Genomic DNA, 17,125 nt, shown 5'->3' with positions numbered 1-17,125 from the left:
CACTTTTTTTTTTAGTTGACACAGATATTCAAAGGTAAAGCACCAGACCATGATGTTATGCATCTCCAATTATTCATGTTAAAACATTGTTTAGTTTTGGTCAGCTCATGCCAAGTTCACTGTAAAGTTGAAAATAAACTACAAAAATATGAAGTTCATTTATATTTCATGAAGCAACTAGGAATTAATCTAATAACAACAACTTATTTTTAAGTTGTATCAGAATACACTCTTATTCAGGTCTAAACACTACTTCCAACACTAGCTACTAGCTACTACCCATCTAGAGTGTGCTCCTACCACCTCCTCTTCCCCATTTATTGCCAAACTATCTGAAAAATGTCAATTACCTCCATCTTCCTTCTCCCTGTGGTCGGATGCTCTATTCCCATGGGAATACTGTATTCCTATGTTCTATTCCCATTCTGCTATTATCACTTGGGTGGCCAACTGACCACCAAAGAAGCAGAAACAACCTTTTCAGACCATCACATCAGAACATGACATTCACCAGGTATAATAAAAGCACTGTCCTTCACTATCAAAGGTAGATTGATACCCTGCTCATACCAAATGCAGTACTTGTAGCCATCTACTGTATGCAAGAGTGGTTAGTTACAGTGGTTGTTGCCTAGTCTGTGCTGGGTCTGTATGCTGTGCCTAAACAATGCCTCATATGACATCAACACTGCCATTCATTCCAGAATGTCAGTCTCATAGGTCACTAGTTGGTAGTAGGTCAGGTTGGGAAAATGCATTTCTGAGTCGTCAACACTGCTTTCCGGTGATGCTGTCTTGTGGTCCACCACCTTTTTGGGTCCAAGTTGTCCAGATTGGTTATCATGCCTGAAAAATAATGGAAAATATGAAAACTACTCTGAAGTCAAGGCACTGGTACACAAGTAAGAAAGTTGCAGGCATGTTGCAGGTTGATGACTTGTTCTGTGCAAGATAAGACAGAAAATAGGGAAGAATAGACATTTCAAATCTTTCCTATTTCTTCTTATTTAAACACTGAGGGGTGAATTCACTAAGAATTAATTGTGAGTGCAGATTGCCCTATTGCCCTATTACCTCAATGAATTGTGACAAAAAGACCATGGTTGAGGACTCACTCAAAACCTGCAGAGTCAGTTGGTGGGGGTCTGTCCCTAGTCTGTTGTGGACTCAAGTCATAGAAGATGGTCTCTGTGTTGGCCAGACAAAATCCATTGGACCTCATGATATCTGCAAAGCAAAAATATATATAATATAAGTTATTTTAAATAATTTCACGATGAAGCCAGGTGGTTGTAGAACAAAAATGGTATTCGAAACAAGTGTAGGCCTACAGTAAACATGTTGTCCCCCACGAATGATTTAGCACCACTCCATGTGTGATTTGATTCAAATTATTCAAACGTATGACTGAAAAGTTACCGTGTAGTGCCGATCTGATTCATAATCAGTCTTGCTTCTTACAGCTTTGCATTTATTTGAAGGCAGTCCATGGATTTGAGGTAGGCTAAAAAGTTACCAGAGCTTGTAGTGCTTATTTGATTCATTTCCAAGGATTGAACAGTATTATTTGAAAACAGTAAATTGGCCAAAAGGTGCGGTCTGAGATGCGCTCTCCTCTTTCACTCTATTATGCCGTTTAATAACTATCTACGACTTCAGCCACACCATCACGAGGTGAACCGGCGTCACCTCGAAACTCGTTCAATCGTTATTGCAAGACGCATCATTCAAGTTTCGTCAAAATGGTCCCAGTGTTGTTGGAGATAAAGCGTGTGACATACGAAGGGACAGAATTTTGTGACATACGAACGGACAGCGAATGATCCATAGCCTTCTCCCATTTCATCGTGGGGGACAATGAATCAAGCCCCAATATAACTCTTTGTTTATCCTTGACACGTTATCATAGTGCAGAGCTACATACTGTATGTGGGGCCTCTCTGCTACTTAAAGAGACTATATTGAATACAGGCACACACTAACTGTAACAAGTGATAGTTTGTCAAGTGACCTAGGTGGTGTGCACCAGGTGGGTGGAATCTAGGACGAGCTAAATTGAGCTCACTACTACAGTATAGTATAATTGCTGGACGAGCTAAATTGAGCTCACTACTACAGTATAGTCCTGTCAAAGCTGGTTTGCAGGGTGATGTCATGTCTCACCACTTCACCAAGCACCAAGTTCATATGCAATCCTCTTACAAGAACCCATACAATGATTCTGAAATATGACCCTGAAGGTGCTCACAGTACCAATAAACAAAGTATCAAAGCTGGACGGGTGTAAGCTTAAAGATGAAGATCTGAGCCTCTAGCTCAATTGTTAACACTGTTCCTAGACATATTTTTATTAAACATCTGGGTTCTAACATGTATGGGGTCTATTCTGATTTCATTGCGTTCCGCGCCTCTTACGCACTTCTGCCTCCCACTTTCCAAGGTTTGTTATTCCCATTTTGAAAAGGTGCGCGCATATCTCGCCAAATAGCCGTTCCAGACATTACGCACTTGGAAAATCACACACTGCCTCAAAATCCCACCACTATGGTAGCCAAGAGAAATAATCTATAAATTCAATTCAAGATAGATTGGTCTGAGGAATTCCTATTTCCTATGGCCATAAAACCTTTATTTTGAAGGCAGTCCTTCTGGATAGTAAAATATAAAAACTGGAATCTCATAATTATCATTGGGCTATAAACAACAACTAAATCGCATGTTATTTGCCATAACCCAACTGGAATGGAATTGAATTGTGAAGAATAATGCGCCAAGTTTGCCACATGAAACTTCTAATGAGGAGATTCATTGTGCTTGTGGGGGATCTTCAAAGCAGTGTTTGTGTCCTCTCTATCATTTAATATGATCGCATTTCAATTAAATCATCTAAACCACAGACACAGAAAGATGTATATGCAATCATTCATGACCGTTGTTCATGGAGCTCATATTTCGTTGCGAAATCAGTGATGGAAACATTGCCAAAGTAAGCCTTCAGCTGTCTGTCAATTCTTTCCAGTGTCACCGTCATCCATAAAATACTGATTTGATACTGATACTGATTTGCAAAAGATGCAATTTCGAACCCTACCAATAGTGTTGCTGGACTTAATGCAGCTTCTCCAGCGTGCAGGGAACATGAAGATTTTGCGTGTAAAATATCATATATGATCTATGATATTCATGAGATACACCCCTTAAATGTGAGTTTCTCCGCCCCAAATAGGCGCAATGACGCGTATTGGGGCTGATATTAGAATAGGCGCTGCAGCTCCGCACGCACATTTGGCGCGTAAAGCACAGATCCGCTGGCGTAAGGTGATGCGCAAGGAAATGAGAATAGACCCCTATCTGAATTAATGATACCAGAGTAGTCTATAATGTTGTATCATAGCAGTCCACACTATATTGGTTTCTTGTGCAGAAATCAAAAGTTAGAATGCCAATGATTTGGAACATTTAAGACCAAAAATAATATGATAATATCTAGAAGTAGTTTGCAGTAAAACATGGCTATTAAGAAGTTAGCCTATACTGTACTGTATGAATTCAGACCAGATATTGTTACTGGACTCTGGTAGTACGGCTCCAAGTCGCTGCAGTCATTCTCTCTCATCATCTGGTCCAGCGGCGATTGCTCAAAAAATGTGAGCACTGCCTCTGACCGTGAATACTGCGGAGCAAAAGGTAACATCCACATGGTCTTAGGGGGAACATATCAATGGGAATATATTCGGATAACACTTACAGGAGTAACATGATGAAGTCCATCATAACCTAATCAATAAGCTCAGCATCCTAAACAGAATGTAAACATGCATAATACCTATTACAGTACAGACATACTGCAATATGTTAACTATCCCTGTTGGGATATCTAGTTGAATAGTCTCATACTTTTGTCTGAGTTCAAGCATTCATTGTAGACATAGGCCCACTGTAATTATGTTAAATTAACTTATACCTTCCAGGGCATGTTGATAGCATTCCTTAGTAGTTTCTCCACCTCATGCAATCTGCCCTCAACATCATTGGCCTCTTCTGCTTCTCTTATCCGTCCTAGTCCTAGTGGGAAATACATCTGTGTTGGTTTAATACACCTTAACATTTACATCGAATGAATAGGCTATACATAATTCTAAACATTTACTTTTGATGTTCTACTTAATTCATAACACATGAGATGGGCTATCTAGGTAAAGTATGAGGGAATTAGCCTTGTGAAAATATAGACCTTCCAGAAGATGTGACTGTGAAAGAGTTTCTCTATCCTCGGGGAATGAATCCGTTAGCCTCTTTAGAAGCCCCACAAGGTCGGCGTCTGTCCTGTGCAAATGGAGAACGCTTCTATCCGACAACTCGGTCCGGACTTGTATGAATTCTTCGTCTCCGTGCTGGCTGATCATCCGCTGAGTGCCGACCACCCAACAGTTTTGAACAAACATGTTCATGAGCGAAGTTCCCACAAAAGCACCCGATGCCATTTTCATATATTTACTCCAATTTCAATAGGGTAGTTTTAGTTTGACACGCATGTCTGCAATTTAACTAATTTCTCTCATCATCATTCCATCAGACAAAGACACGGGCGGACACAAACTAAAAGATTCCTCGTAGGAAAGTAATTTTGCTGAAAAAAAGATGTAGGCCTAATGATAGGGTATCGGACAGCAGCCTGCATTTATTCCACAAATGTAGGCTACGTCCTGTAGCAGCGAGTGTTCAGCATGGAATGACAGAAGTGACAGACTTGGTTTTCTCTCTGAACTCTCACCCCCGCCCCTTCTCCCAGAGGTAGATCACTTGATTCTGCCCTGTGCCTCACTGTAAAAGCAAAAGTGTTCTGTAGGCTGTATTGGAGTAAACCTAAGTAATCGACCAAGAAATGTGCAATTAGAGATGTTCTGCAAATTATGCTGCAAAGAACACTCAATAATTAACTAATAAATGATTTCCAATTATATGTTTTGGTGGTGGGATTTAGATGCAGCATGGTGGCCTTACACCTGTCACCAGGTATCTTCTGTTGTGATCCTTCTGTAAGGCTTCATGGAGTCAAAGCAAAAAGAGTAGCATCCTACTTTAACATAAAAAATGCAAACTGCAGCTACTGTAGCCTAACTTCCTGTAAAAATGTATTGAATGAACCATAGGAGTGAGAGGTTGAGTATTTGTGTCCCATGTGTTATAAACAACAGGGGATAAGAATGTTACTGATGCTCCTTTGAAGGTACATGAAAACGCCCTCTCAGCGGCAACAACCAGCATTCCACACAACTGTTCTGTTCCATGTTGTGAGCTGATGAGGTCACGATTAAGGCCGGCTGACGTCTTGTGCACTTACAATACATACAAATATCAGTTGTACAATAAGTGAGTCTCTCCTTCCCACAGAAATGGCTACTAAACAGAAATGTGTTGGGTAAGGGGGAAAATTCCAGCCACAGTTCTCACCCCCACATTATGTAACCCCACTGCCATCGCCTAGGATACAGGTCTAAAATGAGAGACAGTTGGAAAAGTTTCCAAACAACATTGGCCACAGCAACATTCCTCTCCACTGGACAAGCAAACAATGTAGAAAAGGTTTTCACATGCAGCACTTGATTTCTATGATGTACTGTATCTGTAGAAGGCATGACTTTCCATGAGAGTGCTGGATTTAGTTGAATATAATGAAAACTTAGTCCCACAATTTTATTTATACATTTCCTGATAGCTTGACACCACTTTCTGGGTAGATGTTCAATTAGACCTAGAAAAACGATTTGGAACAAACCAATCTTCAAAGTCATGATGTCTTTTTCATGTTTGATAAATCAGGATACATGAATAGTATACCTTTACTCATTATTGTTGGAAAGTATATAGATCCATAAAAAGACAATCTAAAAGATATAAGCCATCCTACTAAATGTTCTCAAATGTAGACTTTGCCACATTGCATAATATGCTCTGTAAGAACAAAAAGCTCCCTAATCGTATTGACACACTGAAGCTTTTCAAATTCATTTAAATGGAAACCCTGTACATGTACGTTTTTATGATTTCTGTTCAAGTGATAAAACAATTTGTGAACTTTTGCAATACATTTGAGATCTACTTGTATCTTTAAAGGAGTTACAGCATATACTGGTAGCCTCAGTATGTTCAGGAAAAGAAAATAGACTTGGATAATACAAAAATGGAATGGTGTAATGGAAAAGTGCCAAACTCCGGTCTTAGGTGCTCTGAGTCCTCCCTGTGGAGGTGGAGTTGTTTGGGCAATTGGGTTCCTGCTGTCCTAGTATAGGAGACTGTTCTGAGGTGTGGTGCTTGCGTAGGTGGCGCACAAGAAGCTGGCGATCCGGGCTGGAGTACTGGCAGAGATGGCAGGGGAAAGACTCTCCCGTGTGGTGGCGGCGGGCATGCAGGTCCAAACTCTTCTTCTGGATGCTACAGCCCCGTGTGTTTGAGAACGATGGAAAGAGACCAGAGGGTAAAGAAAGGGAGAGATGCGAAGAAAGCGATGGAGGGGGAGAGAGGGAAATATGAGAGAGAAATGTAACTTACAATGGACCAGTGTCCTTAATGACAAAAGCTGTCATTAAGGAATAATAGACTTTAGTAACAATTCACATGAAAGCTACCTCTGCATAAATCATTGTACCACATGCACTGAAGGAACATGATACATAGAGCGGTGTGTGTGTGTGTGTATTGTCTGGGTGTTACAGTACCTGCTGTAGGGACAGTACTGGCAGCAGTAGGGCTTCTCCTGGGTGTGTGTGCGGGAGTGTCGACGAAGGGAGCTGCTATCGATGGAGGCATAGGGACACTGGGGGCATTTGAAGGGTTTCTCACCTACAGGATAATTAAAAGTAGTAGACAGTTCCATGCCCACGAGCATTAACATAGGAAAAGTGTAAAGTTTGCAACCTGAACACCAAGAAATTAATGAGGTGAACAGTATATACATGATTAGAATATTCATAAATTAATATTGAAATCACGTCCAAGGCAACCTGATGAAAACCATTGAGCTAATGCACACACCTCTGTGAGGACGTTGTCTTACCGGCACATTCTGTGGATAATTTTAAATGGGAGGCCAGATAGTCTACCCCCCAGCTTATCCAACCACCGAAAAAACTTGTCTGCAATCAATTTCAGTTTAAAATGTTGGTTTCTGCATTATTGAATGATGCTTGGGGTCTCTAGCCCCACTTTTAAAAGAAGGAAAAAGCAGAGGAAAACACTGAATTCCACTGAACAGTGTTTCTGATGTGTTAATAACCTCAGCAGAACAGGCTTACATAGGCCAGGGTGAAGATTCCAGCCTCGGTCTTCAAACTCATTATGTAACCCTACTAGTGTTGCCATGGGCACAGCTTTCAAAGTAATTGCTCTGAGTGAGTATGTGGGAAAAGTTCCCTAATACATTTGGCCACAGTGAAATTCTCCCCTCTGTAAGAACAAGCAAACAATGGACTAATGATGGAGGACCCACTTAGTCCTCAAACTGAACTGTTCCCAATAAATACTGGATTTTTCTTGGCCAGTTTATTCTTCCTGTCTTGTCTGCACAATAAGCTTTGTAACAAGGAAATGGCAGTTAAACTTAAAATGTTAAAGTTACTCAACAGAACAGTTCTATAATGTATATAATTCTAACCTGGAGCCTTAGTTGCTATTCCTGGCACTGCTGAGCCAAAAAACGTGTCCCCAAAATGTGCGTACCATGTGGATCTGTAGTGCACAGGCTGCGTGTTTATGGACTGTACCAATTAAATTCTCATTAGGGTTGGCTTCTTTCAATCAAAATTGAAATGGAATAATTGAGACCCAAGAGGAATTAAGGTAGAAAAATATACTTTTGTACATCTGCCTGTGTAGCTAAAAATGAAGAAAATTAAGAAGCTACACTGAACTACAATGGGAAACCCCCTGTTGCACTTAGACTGTACTTGCTTGCTCTGAAAGCTTTGCAAAAAAAAGAAAAAACTAAAAAAAAAACTAAAAAAACATTCTATCTATACATGGGATTCATTTTTACTGGAATTGTGAAAAGGAATGAGTAAAGCACTTGCAAGGATTATCAGAGTTTTAATGGGTGTTTCTACTGTGAGAGAAATTCGTCAACCAGGAAATTGCTTTAGGAAAATGTATAGATTACAGTAGACGATTTTAACGGCTATAATAAGGGAGTGATCCATATGATATATTATACTGTACATGTATCATGTTATAGCTCCATTTCAGAAGGTTCATAATTGCTTTAAGTATCTTGTCAATCCTCCGTATAGCGACTTTAAATTTTACAAAGTGATTGAGATAATGATGGTAAAACTGTGTTCTTGTTTAGGTTACTGCCATAAGCTCCCCAACTGCTATTCTTAGGAGTAATGATACCAAGGATAACAAATCCATTTGACACACTGTAGATACCAGTGGAGGCTCATTGTAATGCATGGATGCTCATGGAACAGGCTCATTCCATTCCATGCATTACAATGAGCCCGTCCTCCGATTTCTACCTCCACCAGCCTCCACTGGTAGTTACTGTATTTATGAAAGTTACACACTTCTGATATGCTACAAACAAGGTACTGTTATGTTACTGATGCCAGTGGTACATTGGTAATATTATAATATTACAACAATGTGCTGTAAGACTTATGTAATGCTGATTATTGTATCCAGTAGGATTCAGATATTGAATTAGGCCAACATTCTGTGAGCTCCATTGTTATTGCAACTGCCATGGAACTTTCAGAACTCTTGAATAAAAACAGCATGAGACCTGCAGAACACATTCTTGTAAACAGTTCTACCCCAATAAAACCACTGTCCACTCTATCTATCTTGCCTTAACAATCCTCTAACTTTCTCTTATCTATTTTTAGATGAACACCTCAATTGAACTTTAAAATGTGTAGACTGATCCCACTGAAAGAACTTGAATTGAGATTTTAAATCAAAGTATTTTTTGATATAGACTATTAAGCCTTTTTAAGTCGCATACATTAACATGGTTTTCATAGGGACCTGGTTTTCCATGATACATTTTGAAATGCATCTCCTCTTTCACGTTTTAAGCGTGGCACCTCAATCCAACTTTAAAATGTGTAGATTGACCCTATTTAAAGAACTTTAAAGTGGCATGAATTTACATGGGTTCTAATGGAGACCATATAGTTGCTCTAGTCACACGTTTTTGAGGAACTTATCTGAGGGGTACTTATCAGGAGTGGATTGTATATCTACCTGTATGAACGCGTAGGTGCTGCATCAGTGATGCCTTGAGTCGGGTGCTGTAGTGGCAGTGCGGGCACTGAAAGGGTTTGTCCCCCTGGTGGATGCCCATATGCCTACGCATGGTCAGCTTCGTGGAGAACTTCCTGTGGAAACAAGGCAAAGGCCGTGCCCAAACATTCAAACTGCCTATTGAATACTAAACGTATATATATATACTATATACTTACTCACCATACTACATACTATTTAGGCCATACTGTTCAGTAAAAATTTAAGCAGTAAGCGACAACATACAACATCTCATTCATAGTGAGAAATCATCATCTGTAGCTCAACAATGTTGTTCACTGTAATTTGTTCAATTTCTCTACAGCCTGCTCCATTGAATTGTGGAACTAAAAACTAAATTCACTTCCTGTAGTGTTTATACTTAATGGAAAGGTACATCTAAGTATAACAACCTGGCATTTTATACATACTCAGTTTTGGTATGTTCTAATCTTGCATACTGAACTAAATAGGTTGCAGTATGAATGTTCGGTCACGGCCCAAGTCTGGACACTCATACCCTACAAACTATTTAGATGTTAATTTGTTTTGTTTCTTGAAGCAAGTCTCTCTAAATTAAGTATAACTTAGAATTCAAGGAGATCATAATGACTAGGAATTTGCTGAACACATTCAAAGAATTTAGCAGTTTCAGACCCAAAATCTCTCCAAACCTTTCACCTATCAGTGTTCATGAAAGGAAGGCAGCGAGGAGGATGCCTTGAGATTCAGCCTGTACCTGTTGCAGAGGGAACAACAGAACTCTTTCCTCCCTCTCCTTTTGGCGGACTCCTCCTTGTTCTGGCCCTCATCCTTTCCCTCCTCCACTCCACCCCTTCTTCCTTTCCTCCCCTTCAGCCTCCTCTTCCTTGACTGGAACCACTTCTCTGGCTCTGACCCTGGGAGGTCTCCTGGCTGACTGCTCTCATGGCAGAGCTCCTTTCTTGAAGCATGCCTGTGAGTTGGAGAGGTAAAAAGGTTTAGATAAGTTACACTTTTGAAATGTTTTTACCTGGTTTTACATTTACTTTGGCCTTAAGTTGTCTATTTTGCTTGCTTAGATACTAAGTAGCCATATTTAGCTTTGTTAATATGGCATCGGGCCCACGAGAAAGGGACGAAGAAGGATCACAGCAAAGAATAACCCGGCTCAGGGATCACTGGCTCCCATCGGGGGATAATGCATGTACTCAAAGTGGTTGTTAAGGACAGCTGGTCCACTCCCTATCTTTCCCATTCAAGTGAGTAAAACATCAGTAACGACAGTTGACATTGAAGTAATGAAGCGAAAAAAGCAAAAAAATCGATCTCCAAAATGTATTCAAAAACCGTGTGCCTTACCTGATTTCATTTTCCTAAATTATCTTTCCATTGATAATGAAATATAGACAATGTCATACTAACAGACTACACTTTTGATTGTAAAACCTGCTAGCACTCTGCTAAGTGAGGCAGGTAGAACAGCCCTTTTTAGCATTTCCTGAATAAACAGAATATGTTATGCAACCATCCCCAGCTGGTACAAAATATGTTTTGCAGGAGTGGGACTTCTCCTGTATATAGATTCTCTGGTAATAGTGACTTCAAATTCACCATATACACTCAAAACTTATTGAAACTATACAAGTAATCAGAATGGAATTGATAGTTGACTATTGCTCAGTCCCGATTAAAGACTTTCGCTCTGCTCTCCCTTCTCAAAGAAAGTTGTACAAAATATGAAAGGTGAGGTGATGTTTCCACCACTTCACCTACACCCATCTGATCCTTTCAGATTAATGAGAGTGTTTAAGGCTACGGGCTAAGGACTCATTTTGGAATGGGAGTAAGCTATATAGTCCTTCCTGACAAATGCTTCTAAGTCATTTGTTGGTGTGTCCAATGAGTGAGTAGGTTAGGTGATTTGAAACTGTGGTAAAGGGAAGCCACTTACACAATGTGGGAACTCTGTCCATCTGTAACAGCATCCACCCGTCTGTCCCCAAATGCTTTATGCTCTGAGAGAATGTGCCCATGGAGCTTGTCCCATGACTTATCTGTAAGACAATCATGGGCCAAAATAGACATAAATGCAACATTGTGTTTGTTGGTCCTGCCAGAGACACATAACAAAGATAGAGATTAAAATGGAAATAAAGATGTGGAATATCACTGAGTAGAGAGTTGGCTGTGACTAAAAGGTCACTAATGAATATACACCCCTAAAAAAAGGAGGCAAAATAATATCAACTAACAAAACCTTTCTTTCAATGGTTCAAAAAAATGCTTCAAGACAGATCACACAGCATTGGCGTGCCCATGCGCAAATGAAAACGAGTAAAACACCTTGCTTGTTTTTAGAAAAGCGCTCTTAAGTCACACTGTTACTCATAACAACGTCACATTGCTGAATCTACCTTTCATTTGTAATTCAGCTCATTAAATATACATACATATTTTTCATTACAAATATAGTCTTAGCAAGAATACATGATTATCTGTAAATGGCATTGATTCCACAAGATGTTCATGAAACCATTTTGAGACGACTTTTGCTTTGTGACATGGTGCATTATCATGCTGGAAGTAGCCATTAGAAGATGGGTAAATTGTGGCCATGAAGGGATGCACATGGTCAGCAACAATACTCAAATAGGCTGTGGCATTCAAGCGATAATTGATTGGTATTAACGGGCCCAAAGTGTGCCAAGAAAACATTCCCCACACATTACACCACCTCCTGAATGAGAAGGTGTACAGGTGTTCCTAATAAAGTGTTAAGTGAGTGTACATAGGAAGATAGAATCTTTATGTTTAACAAGTCTAAATAGAAGTTCTTTAAGTAGGATTGAGGTGTCAAGCTTAAAAGATGAAAATGCCTTATAGGAACCCAATGGTCCTCATAGAAACCCATGTTAATTCATGCAACTTAAAAAGGCTTAACATTTTAAAAAATCTATCTAAAATCTGAATGAAAGTTCTTTAAATGTAGTCAGTCTACACATTTAAGATGAAAATGGAAATGCATTTTCCCTTTCAGAGCAAATAGCCATAGGAATTAATAGGATTTAAAGCAAGTCAAGTTACACAAGTCTGGGCATTTAAAAGTTGATTATAAGTGAATAGGTTAAGCAGTTTAGGCTGTGCACATGGCGGTATAGGCATGAATAGGATTTCATGCAAATTAAATTAAAGCTGAAGTGTAAATAGTATAAAAAATAGACTGATAGATGGATGAATAAGGGGATGGAAGAGATGACAGAGGGGATAGCTAAATAGTATCAATAGAATATAATAGGGTATACAGCACATTTACACTCTCTCTCTCTATCCATCTATCAGACTATCTACAGTCCAAAATAGATTTTTACTTTATCGACTATCAAAATAAGAATTTACAAGCCCACAAAGTTTCTTCAGGAACTTTTCTAGCTGACCATGTGCTATACTGTAGAGGAGTTTGGTTAATATGGAGTATAATTGGAGCTGTGTCTCTCACCCCTGTAGTTACAGTGAAGGCATTTAAAGCAGGCCTGAGTGCTCAGCCTCAGGCTGTGTCTCTGCTCGTGGGCGTCGCGGGACTTGGCACTCCTGAATGCTCGGGGGCACACCTGGCAGCCGTGCGGCCTGGACCCCCTCTCCCTCTCTCTCTCCCCCCTTCTCCTCCTCTTCCCGTGGCCCCTCCAGTGGAGCTCCATCTCACCCCACCTGACAGTCATCCATCCGCACTCGGGACACTTGAAGCCCCTGTCAACATTGTGACACTTCAGGTGGATCTCCAGCAAATGTCTGGAGGGTAGGGCGGCCTGGCAGAGGACACATGACAGCGCCCGTTCACTGGCTGACTTTCGCTGCTTGGGTGCAGGCAGCAGTGCCTGCAATGCCTGCTGAGTACTCTTTTCATCCAGAGAAGTATCTGAGCCCTCTTGGCCGACAGGGGTAGAGGGGAGTCTGGAGTCTAGGGTCCCAGCTTGGGTTGGGGGGGCCTTGGCCGTGGAGATGCGACAGAGCCCCAGGGTCATGAGGTGAGCCGACTGAGCCATTTCCTCAGCCTGGTTCTCAGGGTTGTCCACCACCGAACCCATTGGACAGGACAGGCTGACGGAGCCATTGCCCTCAAATCTAAACACGTTTTCCTCCTCGTCATCCTCACCACGTCCCTCCTCTCCCTCCTCAAACAGAGTGCTTACCTATAAAAGAGAAGAACTGGATCACCAAACCAGATTTTTTGTTACAAATCTAAATAATAACCTGCTTGTTTCTACTTAACAGTGGTAGTGGGATTGTTTTCAGTCCCTTCTTACAATAACCACATTGTTACACAGTGATGACAACTGATATGTTGGCGGCTTACTTGTATCATGTGTATTTTGTGCACTGTAGGCCACATTAAATCAGTGTCTCTAGAAATCCTTAACCTCGTCACCAGGCTATTGGGCGGAAGTGTCTGGGAGCGAGATTACTAGACAACCAATGTTTTAGACAACCACAACATCACCTTATAATTGTTCAAGAGAAGCAGAATGCATTTGCATCTCACATCATTGCCACTGCACGAGAAAGAAACCTTTCCAAGAGAGCTCTTTTCTTACCTCACAAGTTTGTGCAACGTGGAGACTCACATCCGAGTTGGAGCCTAGACCCATTTCACATGACCGTGGACTGATATTGGGCAGCATGCCATACATGGGCAGCAGAAAAGACATACGGTCCATCTGATCATCACCATCCTTAGAGCCAGAATGGAGGTCTTCCTCCAGGTTGTAGGTGGATCCATTTGGCTCCAGCTCATCGTCCTCTCCATCAACTCCTACCCCCATCTCCACCTCCAGGCCCTCCCCGTCATCCTTTCCTAGACAGGGGAGACCAGGGCAGGAGGGGGCTCTCACATTGTGCCTTTCCACTATATGTGTGTTTATACTATTTTTTAGACCACTGGTGAACTGGCATACTCTGCAGCGGTAGACTTCCACCAAGAAGGCTTCAACTAAAGTGGCCACTTGTGCCTCCATGCCCTTGGCAGTGCCACAATACAAGTTGGAGGTGACCCTCTGTTCTGAAAGCAATAGTGTGACTGGCTTGACGTCCTGGTAGTCATCTTTGACAGGACTCATCCTCTAGCGTTCATGGATGGGGACACAGAGGGACTGCGTAGAGGCTAAAACACAGAATGAAAATGATCAGTGTTTACCTACCATCTTAGGTCGAGGTCAGGAGATGCACATTTCTTCAGTGATCAATAGCATTAGGCAAACACACTTTTCAATCTCTACATGGTTCTTGAAGAACTCACAAGTGGCGTGACAACGGGACGGGGACAGTTAGTACATTGACGACTTTGGAGCCAGGGCTGTTTGGCTAGGCACGTACAAGATACGATCGTTATTTCATTTGCGATGAGAGTTATTACAGCAACCATAAATGCTAAGCTATCTACCTATGAAGCGAGTAATCAACTGAAAAGACTGCTGGACCTCGAAAAACCAAAACCAAAGCCAAAGGAGCTCATATCCCCATGACTGAACCCTCCGCTGTTCTCGTGTAGGTTTCCACAATGCATTCCGTTTGCGCATGTCCCAAATAAATAAACAATCAAATATGGCCGTTGTTATGGGTGTCCTCATAGCTGGTGACAGCGAGAGAGCACACGCGTAAGTAGCCGGATTGCTAAATAAAAAGTGTTTTAGATTTTAATCTGTGTATAACTTCATGTATTACCTTAGCCTCTTGGCAACATTATTGTTATCATTGTGGTGTTGTAGCTGGTGTAGCTAGCTAAACCCTAGGATTAGCTAGGCTACCTAGCTAGCTAGCTACCAGTATACCACCAAATAGAAATACAGTCACACAGCCTGCCCAGAGGTAACATTATCGTTGGATGGATAGTCTAACCAATCATTTTAATAGCGACAAATATCAGGCTCCGTATGTTCACTCACTGTAGTGGTGCACGGTATGCCGGTACTTCGATACCACCTACCTAGTTGCAACTGCAACCCGAGGCGTCATCACACCCAGCAGTGAGTGGAGCAATCCTGCCCGGAGATTTTGAAGCCGGCTATACCATGTGGCCTAGTAGAGAACTGCAGTGGCTGAAACCCATCTTAAACTTCGTACTCCATCTGGCCAAATAAGAAGCAATGCTATCACACATTTTCCAACTCTAGGGGCATAGACACTCACCGAGCACTTTATTAGAAACACCTGTACACCTTCTCATGGTGGAGGTGGTGTAATGGTGTGGGGAATGTTTTCTTGGCACACTTTGGGCCCGTTAATACCAATCAATCATTGCTTGAATGCCACAGCCTATATGAGTACTGTTGCTGACCATGTGCATCCCTTCATGGCCACAATTTACCCATCTTCTAATGACTACTTCCAGCATGATAATGCACCATGTCATAAAGCAAAAGTCGTCTCAAACTGGTTTCATGAACATGACAATGAGTTCAGTGTTTTTCAGTGGCCTTCCCAGTCACTGGATCTGAATCCAATAGAACACCTTTTGGATGTGGTAGAACGGGAGATTCACAGCTTGAAAGTGCACCTGAAAAATCTGCAGGAATTGCATGATGCAATCATGTCATCATGGGCCAGATTGCCAAAGGAATGTTTCCAACATCTTGTGGAATCAGTGTCACGAAGAATTGAGGCTGTTTTGAGAGCAAAGGGAGGCCCAACCCAGTATTAGTATAGTGTTCCTAATAAAGTAAAGGGTGAGTGTATATATATCTATTACAAAAAAAATCACTATAAGACATCGTACCTCCAAATGATACTGATCGACCCCCCTGGCCCTGGCTCATCGATGAGGGCAGTTCCATGTAAAAGGATCCATGAGAACCAAAATGTGAAATTCATCAGAGCATATCAAATCGGGTTCTCATAGAAGGCTCAGAGTCTATATTTTTTGGAAATTAAAGTAACAGCAATCAGTAACAGAATGATCAAATCAAATTGGTAATGGAATTATTGAAATTGAATTTTACTTATTGTACAGGTTGTACAGAACCTAAAAGGGTTCTTCGGCTGTCCCTTTGGGAGAACCCTTTTAGGAACCCTTCCATGTAGAACCCTTTTCACAGAGGGTTCTACATGGAACCCAAAAGGTTTCTACATGGAACTTAAAAGGGTTCTAAAAGGGTTCTTCCACAGGGACAACTGAAAAACAGTGAGAAATCATACAGTAGTAGTTACAAAAACCACTGCATCAACATCCTCACCAAACATCCTCATCTCATGCTCCAAATGGAGACTTAATTGTTTTTGAGTAGAGTGGGGAAAGCAAAGCCAGCAAATCACACAAATATGTAGCACAAAATGCCAACTGCAAACTGCCATTGAGAATGATAACACACATTGCACACATCTATAAAAAAGACAGCAAGGGATTTGTCTTCATCATTAAAGAGCGCACTGACACATATGGTGTGGTGTCCTTAAGACAGACTCTTAGGATCCTTCCCACCTGTTGCAGACCATAAACAAGGTTTTCATGTTGCAGAGGCTATCTCTGAGACAAACTAGGAGCAGATTGGGTGTCTCTGTGTGTGTCTGCACATGATAGGCCAACAGTTTCTGTTTTTTGGTGGAAAAAGTGTAGGCTTTTTTTGTGGTTTATGTTTCTTGTGTTTTGTGAGTGTTTAAAAAAAAGATAATCCTTTTTAATGTCATATATAACTTCATAAAATAATAAATTATTACCTGAATGAGAGTGTCTATTGTATATTTATATCTTTTTTTCCCTATTTTATTTCATGTACAGAATGACATTCAAATCCATAAATCATGCATTCTGTGGGGGACCCATTTAGTCATTCTGTTACCGGATGTAAATCCACTTCACTTACTGTAGCTC

General features: G+C 41.0%; 2 protein-coding genes across 4 annotated transcripts; both read right to left on the bottom strand.

Moving 5' to 3' along the window:
- Positions 1-695: 695 nt before the first annotated feature.
- Positions 696-4,484, bottom strand: pxdc1a (PX domain containing 1a; the record flags this gene model as incomplete). The annotated part of the gene is made up of 5 exons (XM_083690002.1): positions 696-846; positions 1,116-1,227; positions 3,556-3,673; positions 3,965-4,065; positions 4,235-4,484. The coding sequence occupies 5 exons, from the start codon at positions 4,482-4,484 to the stop codon at positions 696-698; spliced, it is 732 nt and encodes a 243-aa protein (XP_083546128.1).
- Positions 4,485-5,692: 1,208 nt separating this feature from the next.
- Positions 5,693-15,294, bottom strand: LOC310804840 (uncharacterized protein). 3 transcript variants are annotated; one of them, XM_083670210.1, is made up of 8 exons: positions 15,204-15,294; positions 13,857-14,422; positions 12,764-13,454; positions 11,219-11,321; positions 10,025-10,240; positions 9,247-9,380; positions 6,720-6,843; positions 5,693-6,435 (listed from the first exon to the last, which is right to left on the bottom strand). In XM_083670210.1, exons 2-8 carry the CDS (start codon positions 14,376-14,378, stop codon positions 6,222-6,224), a joined length of 2,004 nt encoding a protein of 667 aa, XP_083526336.1. In that variant the 5' UTR covers positions 14,379-14,422; positions 15,204-15,294; the 3' UTR covers positions 5,693-6,221. The 3 variants fall into 3 exon arrangements, with proteins under 3 accessions (XP_083526336.1, XP_083526337.1, XP_083526338.1); XM_083670211.1 differs by having other exon boundaries at positions 15,245-15,271; XM_083670212.1 differs by lacking the exon at positions 15,204-15,294 and adding an exon at positions 14,558-14,607.
- Between the last annotated feature and the right edge of the window lie 1,831 nt (positions 15,295-17,125).

The sequence above is a fragment of the Argentina silus genome, assembly GCF_951799395.1.
Source record: "Argentina silus genome assembly, chromosome: 1".
Taxonomy (NCBI): domain Eukaryota; kingdom Metazoa; phylum Chordata; class Actinopteri; order Argentiniformes; family Argentinidae; genus Argentina; species Argentina silus.
The sequence above is the reverse complement of the archived record's forward strand: the minus strand, read 5'-3'. Positions and strand labels throughout refer to the sequence as shown.

Bases quoted from the DNA above. Each gene is read 5' to 3' on its own strand.
- LOC310804840 (XM_083670210.1), bottom strand. From the start codon at position 14,378: ATGAGTCCTGTCAAAGATGACTACCAGGACGTCAAGCCAGTCACACTA. The intron at 11,322-12,763 runs GTGAGAGACACA...ATTGTCTTACAG, and splicing joins CCTTCACTGTAACTACAGGG to ATAAGTCATGGGACAAGCTC. The intron at 6,436-6,719 runs GTACTGTAACAC...ACGGGGCTGTAG, and splicing joins CAGTACTGTCCCTACAGCAG to CATCCAGAAGAAGAGTTTGG.